Raw genomic sequence first — 18,827 nt, 5'->3', positions numbered from 1 at the left:
CAAGGGACTCACTCTAAAATGGCGCCAAGTACATCAAAGACGCCCATAGCGATTACTTTGCAGGACATGGCGGCAATCATGGATAATACCCTGTCAGCGGTATTAGCCAGACTGCCTGAATTCAGAGGAAAGCGCGATAGCTCTGGGGTTAGACGTAATACAGAGCGCGCAGATGTTTTAAGGCCCATGTCTGATACTGCGTCACAATATGCAGAAGCTGAGGAAGAGCTTCAGTCTGTGGGTGACGTCTCTGACTCGGGGAAACCTGATTCAGATATGTCTACTTTTAAATTTAAATTGTACTTTTAAATTTAAGCTTGAGAACCTCCGGGTGTTGCTTGGAGAGGTTTTAGCTGCTCTGAATGACTGTGACACAATTGCAGTGCCAGAGAAATTGTGTAGATTGGATAAATACTACGCGGTGCCGGTGTGTACTGACGTTTTTCCAATACCTAAAAGGTTTACAGAAATTATTACTAAGGAGTGGGACAGACCCGGTGTGCCGTTTTCCCCCCCCTCCTATTTTTAGAAAAATGTTTCCAATAGACGCCACCACACGGGACTTGGCAGACGGTCCCTAAGGTGGAGGGAGCAGTTTCTACTTTAGCAAAGCGTACCACTATCCCTGTCGAGGACAGTTGTGCTTTTTCAGATCCAATGGATGAAAAATTAGAAGGTTACCTTAAGAAAATGTTTATTCAACAAGGTTTTATCCTGCAGCCCCTTGCATGCATTGCTCCTGTCACTGCTGCTGCGGCGTTCTGGTTTGAGTCTCTGGAAGAGGCCTTTCAGACAGCTACTCCATTGACTGAAATACTTGACAAGCTTAGAACACTTAAGCTAGCTAATTCTTTTGTTTCTGATGCCATTGTTCATTTGACTAAACTAACGGCTAAGAATTCTGGATGCGCCATCCAGGCGCGTAGGGCGCTATGGCTTAAATCTTGGTCAGCTGATGTGACTTCAAAGTCTAAATTACTTAACATTCCCTTCAAGGGGCAGACCCTATTCGGGCCTGGTTTGAGGGAAATTATTGCTGACATTACTGGAGGTAAGGGTCATACCCTTCCTCAGGACAGGGCCAAATCAAGGGCCAAACAGTCTAATTTTCGTGCCTTTCGAAACTTCAAGGCAGGTGCAGCATCAACTTCCTCTGCTACAAAACAAGAGGGAACTTTTGCGCAATCCAAGCCGGCCTGGAAATCTAACCAGGCCTGGAGCAAAGGCAAGCAGGCCAGAAAGCCTGCTGCTGCCTCTAAGACAGCATGAAGGAACGGCCCCCTATCCGGCAACGGATCTAGTAGGGGGCAGACTTTCTCTCTTCGCCCAGGCATGGGCAAGAGATGTTCAGGATCCCTGGGCGTTGGAGATCATATCTCAGGGATATCTTCTGGACTTCAAAGCTTCCCCCCCACAAGGGAGATTTCACCTTTCGAGAATATCTGTAAACCAAATAAAGAAAGAGGCATTATTACGCTGTGTGCAAGACCTCCTAATAATGGGAGTGATCCATCCAGTTCCACAGATGGAACAAGGACAGGGATTTTATTCAAATCTGTTTGTGGTTCCCAAAAAAGAGGGAACCTTCAGACCAATTTTGGATCTAAAGATCTTAAACAAATTCTTTAGAGTTCCATCGTTCAAAATGGAAACTATTCGGACAATCCTACCTATGATCCAGGAGGGTCAGTACATGACCACAGTGGATTTGAAGGATGCTTACCTTCACATACCGATTCACAAAGATCATCATCGGTTCCTAATGTTTGCCTTTCTAGACAGGCATTACCAGTTTGTGGCTCTTCCCTTCGGGTTAGCTACAGCCCCAAGAATTTTTACAAAGGTTCTGGGGTCTCTTCTGGCGGTCCTAAGACCACTGGGCATAGCAGTGGCCCCTTATCTAGACGACATCCTGATACAGGCGTCAAACTTCCAAATTGCCAAATCTCATACGGACATAGTGTTGGCATTTCTGAGGTCGCATGGGTGGAAAGTGAACGAGGGAAAGAGTTCTCTATCACCCCTCACAAGGGTTTCCTTCCTAGGAACTCTGATAGATTCTGTAGAAATGAAAATTTACCTGACGGAGTCCAGGTTATCAAAGCTTCTAAATTCCTGCCGTGTTCTTCACTACATTCCGCGCCCTTCAGTGGCTCAGTGCATGGAAGTGATCGGCTTAATGGTAGCGGCGATGGACATAGTGCCATTTGCGCGCCTACATCTCAGACCGCTGCAATTATGCATGCTCAGTCAGTGGAATGGGGATTACACAGATTTGTCCCCTCTGCTAAATCTGGATCAAGAGACCAGAGATTCTCTTCTCTGGTGGCTATCTCGGGTCCATCTGTCCAAAGGTATGACCTTTCGCAGGCCAGATTGGACAATTGTAACAACAGATGCCAGCCTTCTAGGTTGGGGTGCAGTCTGGAATTCCCTGAAGGCTCAGGGATCGTGGACTCAGGAGGAGAAACTCCTCCCAATAAATATTCTGGAGTTAAGAGCAATATTCAATGCTCTTCTAGCTTGGCCTCAGTTAGCAACCCTGAGGTTCATCAGATTTCAGTCGGACAACATCACGACTGTGGCTTACATCAACCATCAAGGGGGGACCAGGAGCTCCCTAGCGATGTTAGAAGTCTCCAAGATAATTTGCTGGGCAGAGACTCACTCTTGCCATCTATCAGCGATCCATATCCCAGGTGTAGAGAACTGGGAGGCGGATTTTCTAAGTCGTCAGACTTTTCATCCGGGGGAGTGGGAACTCCATCCGGAGGCGTTTGCTCAATTGGTTCATCGTTGGGGCACACCAGAATTGGATCTCATGGCGTCTCGCCAGAACGCCAAGCTTCCTTGTTACAGATCCAGGTCCAGGGACCCAGAAGCGACGCTGATAGATGCTCTAGCAGCACCGTGGTTCTTCAACCTGGCTTATGTGTTTCCACCGTTTCCTCTGCTCCCTCGACTGATTGCCAAAATCAAACAGGAGAGAGCATTGGTGATCTTGATCGCGCCTGCGTGGCCACGCAGGACCTGGTATGCAGACCTGGTGGACATGTCATCCTTTCCACCTTGGCCTCTGCCTCTGAGACAAGACCTTCTACTACAAGGTCCTTTCAATCATCCAAATCTAATTTCTTTGAGACTGACTGCCTGGAGATTGAACGCTTGATTTTATCAAGGCGTGGCTTCTCCGAGTCAGTCATTGATACCTTAATACAGGCACGAAAGCCTGTAACCAGGAAAATCTACCATAAGATATGGCGCAAATATCTTCATTGGTGTGAATCCAAGAATTACTCATGGAGTAAAGTTAGGATTCCTAGGATATTGTCCTTTCTCCAAGAGGGTTTGGATAAAGGATTATCAGCTAGTTCTTTAAAGGGACAGATTTCTGCTCTGTCTATCCTTTTGCACAAGCGTCTGGCAGAGGTTCCAGACGTCCAGGCATTTTGTCAGGCTTTGGTTAGAATTAAGCCTGTGTTTAAACCTGTTGCTCCTCCATGGAGCTAAAACTTGGTTCTTAAGGTTTTTCAAGGAGTTCCGTTTGAACCCCTTCATTCCATTGATATCAAACTTTTATCTTGGAAAGTTCTGTTTTTGATGGCTATTTCCTCGGCTCGTAGAGTCTCTGAGTTATCAGCTTTACAATGTGATTCTCCTTATCTGATTTTCCATACAGATAAAGTAGTTCTGCGTACAAAACCTGGGTTTTTACCTAAGGTAGTTTCCAACAAGAATATCAATCAAGAGATTGTTGTTCCATCATTGTGTCCTAATCCTTCTTCAAAGAAGGAACGTCTTTTACATAATTTGGACGTAGTCCGTGCTTTAAATTTTTACTTACAAGCGACTAAAGATTTTCGTCAAACATCTTCCCTGTTTGTTGTTTACTCTGGACAGAGGAGAGGTCAAAAGGCTTCGGCAACCTCTCTTTCTTTTTGGCTTCGGAGCGTAATACGCTTAGCCTATGAGACTGCTGGACAGCAGCCCCCTGAAAGGATTACAGCTCATTCTACTAGAGCTGTGGCTTCCACCTGGGCCTTTAAAAATGAGGCTTCTGTTGAACAGATTTGCAAAGCGGCAACTTGGTCTTCGCTTCATACCTTTTCAAAATTTTACAAATTTGATAATTTTGCTTCTTCGGAGGCTATTTTTGGGAGAAAGGTTCTACAGGCAGTGGTCCCTTCCGTTTAAGTACCTGCCTTGTCCCTCCCTTCATCTGTGTACTTTATCTTTGGTATTGGTATCCCACAAGTAATGGATGATCCGTGGACTGGATACACCTAACAAGAGAAAACATAATTTATGCTTACCTGATAAATTTATTTCTCTTGTGGTGTATCCAGTCCACGGCCCGCCCTGTCCTTTTAAGGCAGGTCTAAATTTTAAACTACAGTCATCACTGCACCCTATGGTTTCTCCTTTCTCGGCTAGTTTCGGTCGAATGACTGGATATGGCAGTTAGGGGAGGAGCTATATAGCAGCTCTGCTGTGGGTGATCCTCTTGCAACTTCCTGTTGGGAAGGAGAATATCCACAAGTAATGGATGATCCGTGGACTGGATACACCACAAGAGAAATAAATTTATCAGGTAAGCATAAATTATGTTTTTTCTCTGTCTATATCTCTTTCTATTTCTTTATCTCTCTCTCTCTCTCTCTCTCTCTCTCTATATATATATATATATATATATATATATATATATATCCTATACTATAAAAGGCCAAGTGTGTTTGTCCGAAGCTGTCATGCGCAGTAAAGACAGCACGCGGACAAACACACTGGCCTAAGTCCCTACCTGTTCTGCCGACTGCGCCGAGCAGAAGTGGGCGTGACCGAGCGTGAAGGGGGCGGAGCCTAACGCGAAGGCCCGTGAAGGGGGCGGAGCCTAGCGTGAAGGCCCGTGAAGAGAGCTCAAACAGCTCAAGAGAGGGTGGAGGGATGTGGGGAGAGCGGGGGAGATGTGGAGTGAGGGGGGGAGATGTGGAGTGAGGGGGGGAGATGTGCAGTGAGGGGGGAGATGTGGAGTGAGGGGGGAGATGTGGAGAGATGTGGGGAGATGTGGAGTGAGGGGGGAGATGTGGAGTGAGGGGGGAGATGTGGAGTGAGGGGGGAGATGTGGAGAGAGGGGGGAGATGTGGGGAGAGGGGGGAGATGTGGAGTGAGGGAGGGGGAGATGTGGAGAGAGGGGGGAGATGTGGAGTGAGGGAGGGGGAGATGTGGAGAGAGGGGGGAGATGTGGAGAGAGGGGGGAGATGTGGAGAAAGGGGAGAGATGTGGGGAGATGTGGAGAGAGGGGGGAGATGTGGAGAGAGGGGGGAGATGGGGAGAGATGTGGGGAGAGGGGGGAGATGTGGGGAGAGGGGGGAGATGTGGGGAGAGAGAGAGAGGGGGAGAAAGAGGGGGGAGTTAAAGGGGGAGAGAGAGAGGGGGGAGAGGGAGAGAGAGAGACAGAGAGAGAGGGGGGAGAGGGAGAGAGAGAGGAGAGAGAGAATGAGAGAGAGAGGGGGAGAGAGAGAGAGGGAGAGAGAGAGAAGGGGGAGGGGAGAGAGAGAGGGGAGAGAGATAGAGATAGAGGAGAGACACAGAGAGAGGGGAGAGAGAGAGAGGGGAGAGAGAGGGGGGGAGAGATAGAGGGGCAAGAGAGAGAGAGAGAGAGAGGGGGGGAGAAAGAGAGAGAGAAGAGAGAGAGAGGGGGGAGAGAGAGAGAGGGGGGGGGGGGAGAGAGAGAGAGGGGGGGGAGAGAGAGAGGGGGGGGGAGAGAGGGGGAGAGAGATGGAGAGAGGGGGAGAGAGGGGGAGAGAGGGGAGAGAGATAGAGAGAGGGGAGAGAGAGGTGAGAGAGAGAGGGGGGAGAGAGAGGGGGGGAGAGAGAGAGAGGGGGGAGAGGGAGAGAGAGATATAGAGGGGAGAGAGATAGAGGGGAGAGAGAGAGAGAGAGGGGAGAGAGAAAGAGAGAGGCGAGAGAGAGAGGGGGGGGAGAGAGAGAGATAGAGGGGAGATAGAGAGAGGGGAGAGAGAGAGGGGTGAGATAGAGAGAGGGGAGAGAGAGAGAAAGGGGGGAGAGAGAGAGAGGGGGGAGAGAGAGAGAGGGGGGGGGAGATGGAGAGAGAGAGAGGGGTAGAGAGCGCAAAAGAGAGGGGGGAGAGAGAGAAAGCAAAAGAGAGTGGGAGGGAGAGAACGCCAGGGGTGGGACCCCTGTACTGCAAAAAATGGCCCGTGTGAACGGGCTTTAGGACTAGTATATATATATATATATATATAAATATATAAATCAATGTAAATATTTGCATAGGAAATTAGCACATCTAGGCAAGTATCCCCGCTTGCTTTTCCCCAGTAATAACTCATATACAATGTTACCAATGCACAAGAGAATTCTGGGTAAGTTATGCAAATTAGATATGCAAATTCTCAGTTTTTTTGCTTCAAAATAATACTGTTTTAACACAGCTATCCTTTTAACAGGATTATTTTTTTTAAACACTTTATTCTGACTCAAAAATCAAATACAGTAATCATCAATTAAGGAGGTCAACAAAAAAATGACAAGAAAAATGAAACAGAAACATGGCTTCAATACATATCTTGCGAAAATAACATGAAACATATTATCTATATGTCAAAAATTAAACCGTATTATATACTTGAGAATATTACGTGACCTTCCCAAATAGAAATTGAGATATTTTCTAATTAATAAAACAAAACAAAAATTTGTCCTCCTTCGCCCCCCCCCCCCCCACCTCCTACCATCCCTTAACCCACCTCTCTAAAATTTGAAACCCACATCGGTGGAAATTCGTTCAATACTACCAAATCCGCAAAGCATTTGTAGCTAAGGAAGGGGTTAAGAATATTTTTTTGTATAGCAAGCGGATAAGACTTAATTATTGGTAACCACGTGTAAATAAATGTAGCTATTTTTTTTCGGAAGCTAATCTTTTGTAAAAGGACTCAAATATTATGTGTGATTGAATCTCTTTAAAAAATGTCCCCATAGAGGGCGCTGCAGAGGCTAACCAATTTTTAATAATAAGGAACCTTGCTGTCAATATAGAAATTTTAACCACATACTGAGAATGCAATGCCATGTCATTAGGTAGCTCTAAATATATTATCTGCTCTGGGGACATTTGCAATGGTTCTTTAAATAGCTGAGTAAACCAGTACTGAATTTTTTTCCAGAACTGAAATATTCTAGGACAAAGCCAGAAAATATGTAATATATCCGCATTAGGATACCGACAGCGGTTACAAACAAAAAACTGGTTAGGAAAAAAACGTGACATCTTGAAAGGTGTCAGATAATAATTGTTAACAAGTTTAAAATGCGATTCTTTCCATGTTGTAGGGATAACACATTTATCCAAAGAATCAAAACTATGCTTAATGGTGTCCGCCTCGATCCCAGGAAATATCTTAGTCCAAACATTACACAGGTTATCTAACACTGGCAAGCTTTGTTTAGCCAACAAGAGATCATATAATAAGGAAATGGATGTATTACCATTCCTAAATTTATTAATACAGATGTTAAGGTCTACCCATTTACCCATCGAATCTACCGAAGAACTCTGTTTGTAATAAAAATGACACAACTGAAGATATGCAAAGTCGTTATTCCTATCCAAGCCAAATTGATTAAAAAGAGCCTCTCAGGGAAGCATTTCCATATTTTCAGAAAGCGCTTGAAACACATAAATAAGCCCCTTCTCTTCCCATAATCTAAACATTTTATATTGAATCCCTGGTATGAAGTCTGGATTTCCAACTATGGGTAAAAATTTTGAAAAGTGTGGTTCAATTTGCATAATATTACAAACCTTTGCCAAGCTATAATGATATTTTTGATTGTAATCATTGATTTAACCTTGGGTGTGAGTGACTTTAAGGAACAGTGTAACATAGCTTTTAAAGCAAAAGGTTGTATAAGAAAACTTTCTAGATCAATAGTTGCAAAATTATTAGAGTCTGTAATCCAATCCAACGCTATCTTGGCTAGAGTAGCCAGATTATAAAATCTGAGATTGGGTAGTGCTAAGCCTGCTGCATTACGCTTCTGCATTAGTTTATTTAAAGAGATACAAGGTTTTTTCCCTCCCCAGATAAACCTAGATATAGACCTTTGAAAACACTGTATATCTCCATTAGTAAGCATTAAAGGTAGATTCTGTAATGGATATAGGATACGTGGCAGAATAATTGATTTAATTAAATTGATTCGGGCTGAGATAGATAAAGGAAAAGAGGCCCAGAGCTCAAGATCTTTCTTTGCCTTCTCTAAAATTGGACGGAAATTTAAATTATACCATTTTTGTGGATTTTTATGGAGCATAATGCCTAGATATCTAAAATATTCTACTGTTTTAAAAGGATGTGATTGACAACTTGCCCTTAATTTATTTACCCACATAAGTTTGCTTTTCTCAAAATTTATTTTATAGCCTGAGATAGAGCTAAATTCAGCTAACATATATTGAATTAACGGAATAGTCTGTGAAGTATTCTCGCAAACTAATAGAAGATCATCCGCATACAGTAATATTTTCATAGTATGGGAACCAAAGGAGAATCCCCCAATAAATTATCCCTCAACCATATTGCAAGCGGTTCAAGTGCCAGTTTAAATAGGAGAGGGGATAATGGGCATCCCTGCCTGGTACCCCTTTCAAGTGTTAATTTCGGTGACTGAATACCGTTAATTATTAAATAAGATATTGGAGAATTATATATTTTGCGGACAAAGAGCATAAATTGATCCTTTAAGCCAAATTTTTCCAAAGCCTCAAATAAATATCGCCAGATGATCGAATCAAATGCTTTTTCTGTGTCAAGCATAAGCAGAGCAAGATCGGCAGTCTTCTTGATTATTTTACTCTTTTCCAGATTCCAGAAATAATCTAATAGTAATGTAACTTTACGAATATTTTTTGATGAATTTCTGGCGGTCATAAATCCTGTCTGATCGGAATGAATAATATATTCTAGCCCCTTAGCTAGTATGGTCGCAATAATAGAGTTAGAATCTTATAATCGCTATTAAGTACCAAAATCGGTCTATAAGAGGCCGGATTTTCCGCGTCATTGTTTTTCTTCAATATTAGAGAAACATTAGCCGCTGCGAAATATTTAGACATAGAGTTATTAGAGCAAAAATAATCATTATATAGTTTTTCCAGCAAGATTTTTATTTCGTCTGCTAAAATTTTATAATATTCTGCGGGTAAAGAGTCCGGGCCCGCCGCTTTGTTCTTTTTCATTTTTTCTATTGCTTTAAGAATTTCCTCGCCTGATATCGGCGCATTTAAAATGTTAAGATGATCAGCTGGGATTAATATCAATCTTGTTATAAATTTTCTTATAAAATAAGTGGAAAGCTTGACTTATGTTTTCCGTATCCAGGTATCTATTTGCATCTGTTTTAATTGCGGTTATAAAGTTCTGACTCTTTCTATTCTTGACTAACCTAGCTAAATGCTTAGCTGAACAACCAAATGAACCTTTAAATTGGATATTAAGTTTTACTTCCTCCCGAAATGATTTCTGCTTTAAAAAAATATCACAATCTTTTCTAGCTAAACAATATATTTCCCAATTTTCTTTGGATCTCTCATTACAAAATGTCCTGTATGCATTGCTTATCCTATTAGCAGCTTGAATTTCACTTGCCCTATTTTTTTATTCCAGGCGTATAAATACGCCTTGATTTCTCCTCTTAGCACGGCTTTAGAAGCCTCCCAAAAAGACAAAATTTTATTAAAGCTAGAGATATTAAAGGAGACATAATCTTTCCATTTCTGCTTCAGCCACAGAATAAATCTAGGATTATTCACCCAAAAACGTGGAAAGACAAAATTTTGAATGCCGTTTTTTTATCTTGCCAGGGCCGGAAATGTTAAAGAAATAATTGCATGATCAGATATTTCTATATCATTTATCCAAGGAATTATATTCATAATGGAAAGTGATTCTGAAACAAATAAAATGTCAATCCGGGAAAAGGTTTTATGAGACTTTGATTCACATGAATAAACCTTAGCATCTGAATTATAAATCCTCCAAATATCAAACATCTTAAGTTTGGAGAGAAAGGATTTAAGGGTTTTTGCACTTCTATTATAATCGCGCAGCTTTTTCTTTGATAGTCTGTCATGCTCAGGGAAGGGAGAAATATTAAAATCACCTCCAATTATAAGATTTTGTCCCTTAAAGGGATATAATTTTGCTTTTAATTTTTCCCAAAATAATGGGCTATGTATATTAGGACCATACACATTACATAATACGAGGCGAACACCATTAATTAAAACCTGTGCAATAATGTATCTAGCTTCCATATCCAATTCTGTGTTAATAATTTTAAGATCTAAATCTTTATGAAATAAAATTGCTACTCCAGCCTTTCTTTTCCTGACAGGCATAGCTATTAAATCTCCCACCCATCTCATCTTAAGTTTGGGTAATTCTACTTCAGAGAGATGTAGTTCTTGCAAAAATACTACATCCGGTTTATGTTTAGCTAAACATTTAATTATAAGTTTACACTTCCTTGGCGAAGATACTCCACCAACATTCCATGACAACAAATTCACATTTTTACTTTGATTAAAACTCATCTCCTATACAGCTATACTGTCAATACCAAACGGTTAGATCATGGAGAGGGGATAGAGGGGAGGCAAGGGGGAGGGAGATAAGGAGAGAAAGAACAACAACAACAACAACAAAAAAAAAATTAAATATATAAAAACAAAAACCTACATAAAACATAAAAATCCCAGCATCGTCTAAACAACGTGGGCACCGCCATAAGAGCCATTTAAGAAAGAATACACAAAACCTACCCTTTTCAGTATACAATATCTGGATTGGACATATTATACCCAACATTTGTAATAATAAGCAAGACTTTACCTGTAATAATATATACATAAAATATCCTTAAGTATATGGACATCACACAGCAGATAGATGAAATATATTCTTGTACCTCTGTAACGTTATTAAAGGTGAACCTATTTTCTTTATCCTCTAGAACAATCTTAGCAGGGTATATAAGTCGAGCTTTTAAGCCCTTGTTAATGAGTTGTGTACAGTAGGGTGCCATAAGCTTTCTTTTAGCAGAGGTTTCAGTCGAAAAATCCTGGAACAGTAATACTTTCTTATTACCTATCAAAAATACATCCCTTTTCTTATAGAGTCTCATAAGCTCAATCTTATCCTGAAATTTAAGTAGTTTAAAAATACACATTCTATCTCTGTCAGACCCATTGATCTTATTTTTTGGACCGATTCTATGAGCTCTTTCAACTGCTAGGGGGATTTGCTGGGGAGGAAATCCTAAAGCTGATGGCAATGTGTTAGAGGTAAAATACAACAAATCCTCATACTCAGATAACTCAGGTAGCCCTACAATTCTAATATTATTACGGCTGGAACGATCCTCTAGGTCGTCCAGGCGATTCTGTAAATTACAAATTCTAGACTCATGTTTTTGTATTTGTTTATCCTGATTATTAACTAAGTCCTCTAGATCTGAAATTCTGGTCTCCGCCTCCATTAATCTATTAGCGTACTGTCTTCAGAGGAGAGGGAGGATATCTCTAGGGAGATATTTGAAAGATCCTGTTTAATTTCTGCAAATTGAGGTGTAAAATATTCTGTAAGTTGAGCCATTAAGGGCTGCATATTTAACGTAGAAATATCCCCCTCAGTAATAGAGTCTAGACTAGTATCTGTAGTCCTGACTTTCCTATCCCTTATTTTTGCAGGCATAGTGAGTGGAGTGTTTTTAGCCTGCGTGATAAATCTATCCATGTGCTAATACTAAACCAAAAAAATAGAAAAAAAAAACCCATAAAATTCAAAATTAAACATAAAAACCGGCACACCACATGCCAAACACGTGTGCGGTCTGATATAGACACAAACCTTAATAGTGTAATATGAAGCAACACCTGTACAGAAAAAAACAATACATCCAATACAGAATAAACTCTTTCGTGTATGTGTTTATAGACGGGGAAAAAAAACTATATATATATTTTTTTTTCCCTTTTTAAGGTGACTAATATCCCATAATAACAAATAGCATTTAACTGATAGCACTTTCAAAATTACTTAATAGATAAGCATTAACAAAAAAAAAAAAAATAATAATTTAAATTCTGTTACATAAAAATGTGTAGAAGGAAAAGCGTAACCGCTTTTCCTGAACAGTGAAAAAAATCCTAGGGAAGAAAAGCAGAATTAATATCAAGTCCAGATTAATAGCTTTCTCACAGCTTGTCTCACATTAGGGGATTATGTGTATTGAATATGAATCTGCTATAGAAATTTCCTCCCTCCTCCAACTTTTCCTCTTCTTTTAGAGCGTAGTTGACAATCCATAATACATAGGATCCTGCCCTAGAATTAACACTTAAACTATTTCCTTATTTTACCGTCCTCTCAAACCGTTCACAGACTGATGTGGCTTTTAATACCTTAGTCAGGAAATAAGAGAATGGCAGAGGGCAACTGTCCCTTAATAATTTGTCGACAGAGTAAATATTTAAGTGCAGCTTAGCGTCCAGAACACTTTTATCCAAATTCTTATGCAGCTAAAGGATATTTTCCTATCCAAAAACGTATCTCCAAACTGAGAACCCAGCTTCAAATTATACAGTTTAAATATCTCCCCATATAGCAATTTTAAATACTTGCGGCTTCAGCTGTAAGGATAGATCTTGCTGCTGCAATAAAGGATCTTTAGCGGACACTGCTTGGTCCTCAGCAATATACCAGGGTGCAAAATTCTCCACCAGGCAGGGCTAGCTGGCTCTACACAGAAGGCCCAGGAGTTTGTATTTTCAATCCTCTACCCGCGCGGCACAGCAGACAAATACCGGACACCTCCGTCTATCCTCTGCTTCAGCCTACCAGCGGGGTTTCGAATTCCAGCAACGCTCCTGACTTCACCTTTGAAGAAACGCTGGTTCATAACCAGCAGCACAGCTCCCACACGGTAGGTTTTACCCCCTGCAGCTTCTTTCCTTATGCGGCTTAGCAGACTTTTTAGCGGTCAGACCGCTCTCTCTGTGACTTCCATCACCGTCGGCACCTGTAGTGCCAATGCCCACATCCAGCCCCTAACAGAGAAGGGCCACGAGGCGGATGGCGGAGGGAGATAGCAGCGTGGTAGGAGCGATACTTCCACCACCTCGGAGGAAGACAACCAGCGTGTAGATGCTCCGCCCTCAACCGGAAGTCCTTTTAACAGGATTATTACAGCAAACCAGACATTTCCTATGCAAATATTTACATTGATTTAATTTTGAGACATGGAGGATTTTAATTTCAGTGTTTTATCTCCCCCCATAATTTTAATGAATTTTGGTTTAACCTTGAAAAAAGCTTTACCAATGCAGCAACCAGAAATCTATCTCCTACTGATGAGTTCCAAAAAGAACGAAACAAGCTGTCTAGTGAGTGATTTCTGGTTTGCTGTAATAATCCTGTTAAAAGGATAGCTGTGTTAAAACAGTATTATTTTGAAGCAAAAAAACTGAGAATTTGCATATCTAATTTGCATAACTTACCCAGAATTCTCTTGTGCATTGGTAACATTGTATATGAGTTATTTCTGGGGAAAAGCAAGCAGGGATACTTGCCTAGATGTGCTAATTTCCTATGCAAATATTTACATTGATTTAATTTTGAGACATGGAGGATTTTAATTTCAGTGTTTTATCTCCCCCCATAATTTTAATGAATTTTATTTATATATATATATATATATATATTTATAATTTGTTCTCTCTCTCTATGTATTTCTCTCTATATCTCTCTCTTTATCTCTCTATCTATATTTCTCATCCTCTTTATTTATTCATTTCTCTCACTCTTTCTATATTTCTCAACCTCTTGCTATCTTTCTGTCTCTTTTTCTTTCTATCTCTATTTTACTCTCTCTCTATGTCTTCCTTCCTCTCTATCTTTCTCTCCCTATCTCTCTCTTTCTATCTGTCTCTTTCTCTCTCTGTCTCTTTTTTTCTCTCTGTCTATATCTCTTTCTATTTCTTTATCTCTCTCTTTATCTTTCTCTATATATCTATTTAAATATATATATATTTCTAAATTTTTCTCTCTATGTATTTCTCTCTATCTCTCTCTTTATCTGTCTATTTTTCACAACCTCTTAAATTATTCATTGCTCTCACTCTTCCTATATTTCTCAAACTCTTACTTTCTTTCTGTATCTTTCTATCTCTATTTTACTTTCTCTCTGTCTTCCTTCCTTTCTCTCTATCTATATTTTTTTATTTCTCTCTCTATTTGTTTCTATCTTGTTTTCTGTCTATCTTTATTTCTCTCTCCTTTTTATCCCACTCTTTCTCCTCTTTTTTCGATTACTCTTTCTCTACATATTTATCTCCAACTACCTCTATCTATATCTCTTTATCTATCTTTCTCTCTCTCTCTCTCTCTCTCTATATATATATATATATATATATATATATATATATATATATATATATTATCTCTCTCTCATTTTCTTTATCTCTTTCTCTCTTTCTACTTTTTTTTTAGTTATATTCCTCTTTCACTCTCTTTCTCTATATCTTTCTCTCTCTTTCTTTCTCTCTCTTTCTTTTTATTTCTCTCTATATCTCTTTCTCTCTTTATCTACATCACTATACTATAAATAATAGATAAAAAGTGACAATGTATTCTGGAAAATTGTTATATGCAATATATATGTATATTTATCTTATTCTCAATTTCAGCATCAATAGTAATAGACCTTAATAGACCTTTAATAGACCTTAAAATATGTATAACAATACTGTTCTTACAATGTTACATGGTTATACTATAAAAACTTATATTTAATATCCATCTAGTGTTAATATCATCATAATTGTAATTAGACTTATAACAACATAATGACACAATAGTAAGACTGTCTAATGGTTTTATCCTGCGTTGTATATTTTTTTTTATGTAAATCTTTTTTTTTATAAAACATTTATCTAAAAAAAGATGCTCTAAGTCTATGTTTTGCTGTCAACCTTATTATCTATGATTAATTTTGTGTTATAGTATATGTAAATATTGTTTTTCTTATTTGTTTAATATTTTTTTTTGTAGAATAACATGGCATCTAACACAGATAACATCAGTGGCAGAACTCTGATGCAGCTCAGTCAACAAGAGGTGCAAGAGATGGTATGAAAATATTATATTTTAATATTTGTGTTATATAAGTTTATAAAAATGAATTTATAGATATATAGATGTGTTTTATATTATTTATTGTAGATGCAAAATCTCATTAGAGAACGTAATGCTGAAAATCAAAATATTGATGTCTCTCAAGCTCACCAATGGGACCCTATGAGAACTGATGCTGAATTGGCCAGTCAATCTTCAAATAACGAAAGTGCAGAAATGCAAAATATTTCAATTGATGATGATTCTATCAGACTTGAAGATTTGGAGTGGTGTATTTGTGGAAATTGCCATTTGATGCCTACGGTTATAGAAAGTATATGTTGTCGTGAAAAAGAAGAAATCCTGTATCACATCCCTGAAGGCAAATCCTGTATTTGTGATGCTCCAAACCACGATCAGGAAATCGATCAGGGTTTTCTAAACAGAGTGGCAGAAATAGTTGGGAGTTTGGGACCTATGCGTGCACAGGCTAAAGAAGTAATTACTCAAAGGTATAGCTATCATTTAAATTTAATAATTGCATATGTATATATATATATATATATATGATGACAACAGCATGCAGTGGATGAAAGTAAGGGCCCTGAACTGCCTAAACAATAATTTAAAAGGTTAAAAGGTGGATTTGTTATTTCTAGAAAGGTCTGATTAGTCTCAAAGTCTGTATAAATATTTTAATAATTATTAGTAAGTTAAAAAAGTACTAAAAAGCAACATAAAATGTACACACATACACACACAAATTTAAAAACAAACTTCAACATTCAACAAAGGAAACATTGACAGAAACAGCCTCATAAAACACAGAAAGACATACACACACTCACAGACACCCACATAAAATGCACAGACATACACACACCCTCACAGAGACACACACAGAAAACACAGAAAAAAAATACCCACACCCACACTCACAGATGCATCCAAAGAAAACAGAGACATACACAACCACCTTCACAGACGCATCCTGATAAAATACACACATAAATACATACACACACCCTCAAAGAGACAAAGAAAAGAAAAAGCACAGAGACATACGCACACACAATCACAGACATCCACTGAAAATGCACAAAGAAATACATACACACTCATAGAGAGACAAGATAAAACACTAATACATAAACACAGACACTCACATAAACACTCACATGAAGTAACATTTATGCACATTCCATCCCCTAAATCAATAGAGGGTGGCAAGCATATCATTTCAAACAACGAGCAATCTTATTCTGAGAGTATTTAAATTTTTGAACAGAACACACTATTAAAAAATTGTCAAGTCTCTATCAAAATGTGAATAGTGGTTTAGTGCACACTCAGAAGTCATCGCAAATTCAATTATTTTACTAATTGTAATAACATTCCCCATGCTCAATTAGCAATCTTCTGTAGTTTCCACTGGTGGCAGCCAAAAAAAATAATTGATATTGTATATTGCTTCATGGTGCCCAACTTGCCCATTTCTCGCCTTACTGGACTCACCACTGTTACACCAAGATGGCGGCAGTCTATATGTGTCTATATATATATATATAGATATAAATATATATATATTTATACATATACCTGTGTATATATATATATATATATATATATATATACACATATATATATATATGTATATATATATATATATATATATATATGACATATATTTATATACAATATTATAAACATATATATAGATATATATAATTTGATATATTTAAAAAAAATATTATAATACATGTAATTTTTGTATTTTTTTAAAAAAAAAAAGAGTATTGTTAATTTTATTTCATGAAATAAAAGATGGTTATTAAATTGAGAAAATATTTTTTTTTAAATGATAATATATTACTTTTATTTAACAGATCGTATAGAAAATTATCATATAGAGCATTTTCTACATGGATCAACGGAGCAATGGGCCCCAAAAATAGGAAACCGATACCGTCATGTGTAGTAAACTGCATACGTCAACGTTTCTCAGCTCCTGACAACATATATGTGGGTTTACATTACCCTGAGGATGATGGCCCGGCAACAGAAATGATATTGGATTAGTTTTAAAAGTTTCTATTTGATTTCTTTAATATAAGTTATTTCTAAATAAATATTTTTTTTTTAAGAAACAATTATAAGAAGTATAATAAATGTTTGCTATTTTGAAAAAAAAATTGTCTTTAATTTATTTTTTCCTTGAATTTTTTTATGTTTTAAAATTTTTATTTTTTGTTGATACTAACAATTATTACGTTAATTTCCATTAACAATTCACATTTTATAAAATTTGACAATATTTGGACAAATATTAAAAATCTAATTTGTTGACAGTTTTCTTTTATAATATAAGAGTAGAATGCTAAAAATGTAATATTGTGTAACACATTTAAAAAATTGAAAAATACTTATATCTGTTTTTTTTAATCAATTATTTATCATTTTAAATAATTGAAAGAAAACAATTAATTATATTAAGATTTTTTCATGAATATTAAAATATATTTATGTTGATCTTAATGTTATTTTCAATAAAATAAATATATTCAAAATAATTAAACAATAATGAGAAGAAATTTTTTATTTAAACTTGTATTGTTTACAAATTTTTTAATAACATATTTTTTCTAATATATAACATATTTAAATTGAAATAAAAAAAAAATATTTTTTTTTTAGATCTTTGCAATCCAATAAAAAACATAATATAAATGTATACATTTAAAAAAATGACAGAAAATAAAATAAAAAAATATTTTAAACAAGTAAATAATATTATTCTCTTATGATTATAATCAATATAACCAATTTCAGAATAAAATATGTACATAATCTATCATTGAAATTTTGATTATCATTGTCATCTCACAATTTTCTTTGTCCAAAACGTGAAGTATGCTTTTCTATGAGTATTTTTTTATCAGGACAAGGAGTCGATGCTATGTTTGGTGGTAGAAGCATGTTTTTAGATTCCCATGAATGTGTCGATATGCCTACAACTAAATTTAATACCTCTGTACTCAATTGATGGATATAAGACAAATCCATGTCCTCGTATACTGGTCTCACCATCCATTCTTTCTTACTTTTGGGGAAATAAGTGTCGTATTGTAAGTCACTATAACTTCCACTTTGTGAAGTTGGGTTCTTAACTTTTGATTAAACGCGATGTGAGTTCATATTGTTAGCAAGAGCAGCAAGTTTTGTACGAGCCTCCATAGCATCCATCTTGAAATGTATTCTCTTTGGTCTATACTTCAAGACAAAGCTGTGGAAGACTTCGAGTTTGCCTGTATGACAAAACAAATTGAGATGTTTTAAATCTTTAATCAGTTGTTCATTCAACACAATTTTCTGTAACTCATGGAAAGCTTCAGATTGTTTGCTCATCTATTTCCTCTTTCTTTCTTCCTCTGTTTTCAATTCTCCATGTCTACATTTCCATTCCACACCATTGTCTATCCACGAGTGTATATTTAAGACATGATATAGGCACGACTTCCACATTTTTTCCAAGATTTGCAAATCACCTTCACAGGACACACTGCATGCCCATAAATTATTTGAAATTGATAAGACCCATTTTGACAATTCTGAACAATTTTTCATTTGACT

The 18,827-nt window shown here is 37.6% G+C and overlaps 1 protein-coding gene across 1 annotated transcript in view; it reads left to right on the top strand.

Moving 5' to 3' along the window:
• Nucleotides 1-17,389, top strand: part of LOC128635794 (uncharacterized) — a 29,339-nt gene extending 11,950 nt beyond the window's left edge. Inside the window, exons 2-4 of the mRNA XM_053688899.1 lie at nucleotides 15,135-15,212; nucleotides 15,306-15,709; nucleotides 17,084-17,389. Of these exons, the coding sequence (XP_053544874.1) occupies nucleotides 15,141-15,212; nucleotides 15,306-15,709; nucleotides 17,084-17,276 (669 nt within the window). The 5' untranslated portion in view covers nucleotides 15,135-15,140 and the 3' untranslated portion in view covers nucleotides 17,277-17,389. The remainder of the gene's footprint in view (nucleotides 1-15,134; nucleotides 15,213-15,305; nucleotides 15,710-17,083) is intronic.
• Nucleotides 17,390-18,827: the final 1,438 nt, after the last annotated feature.

The sequence above is a fragment of the Bombina bombina genome, chromosome 7 (assembly GCF_027579735.1).
Source record: "Bombina bombina isolate aBomBom1 chromosome 7, aBomBom1.pri, whole genome shotgun sequence".
NCBI classification, from domain to species: domain Eukaryota; kingdom Metazoa; phylum Chordata; class Amphibia; order Anura; family Bombinatoridae; genus Bombina; species Bombina bombina.
The sequence above is the reverse complement of the archived record's forward strand: the minus strand, read 5'-3'. Positions and strand labels throughout refer to the sequence as shown.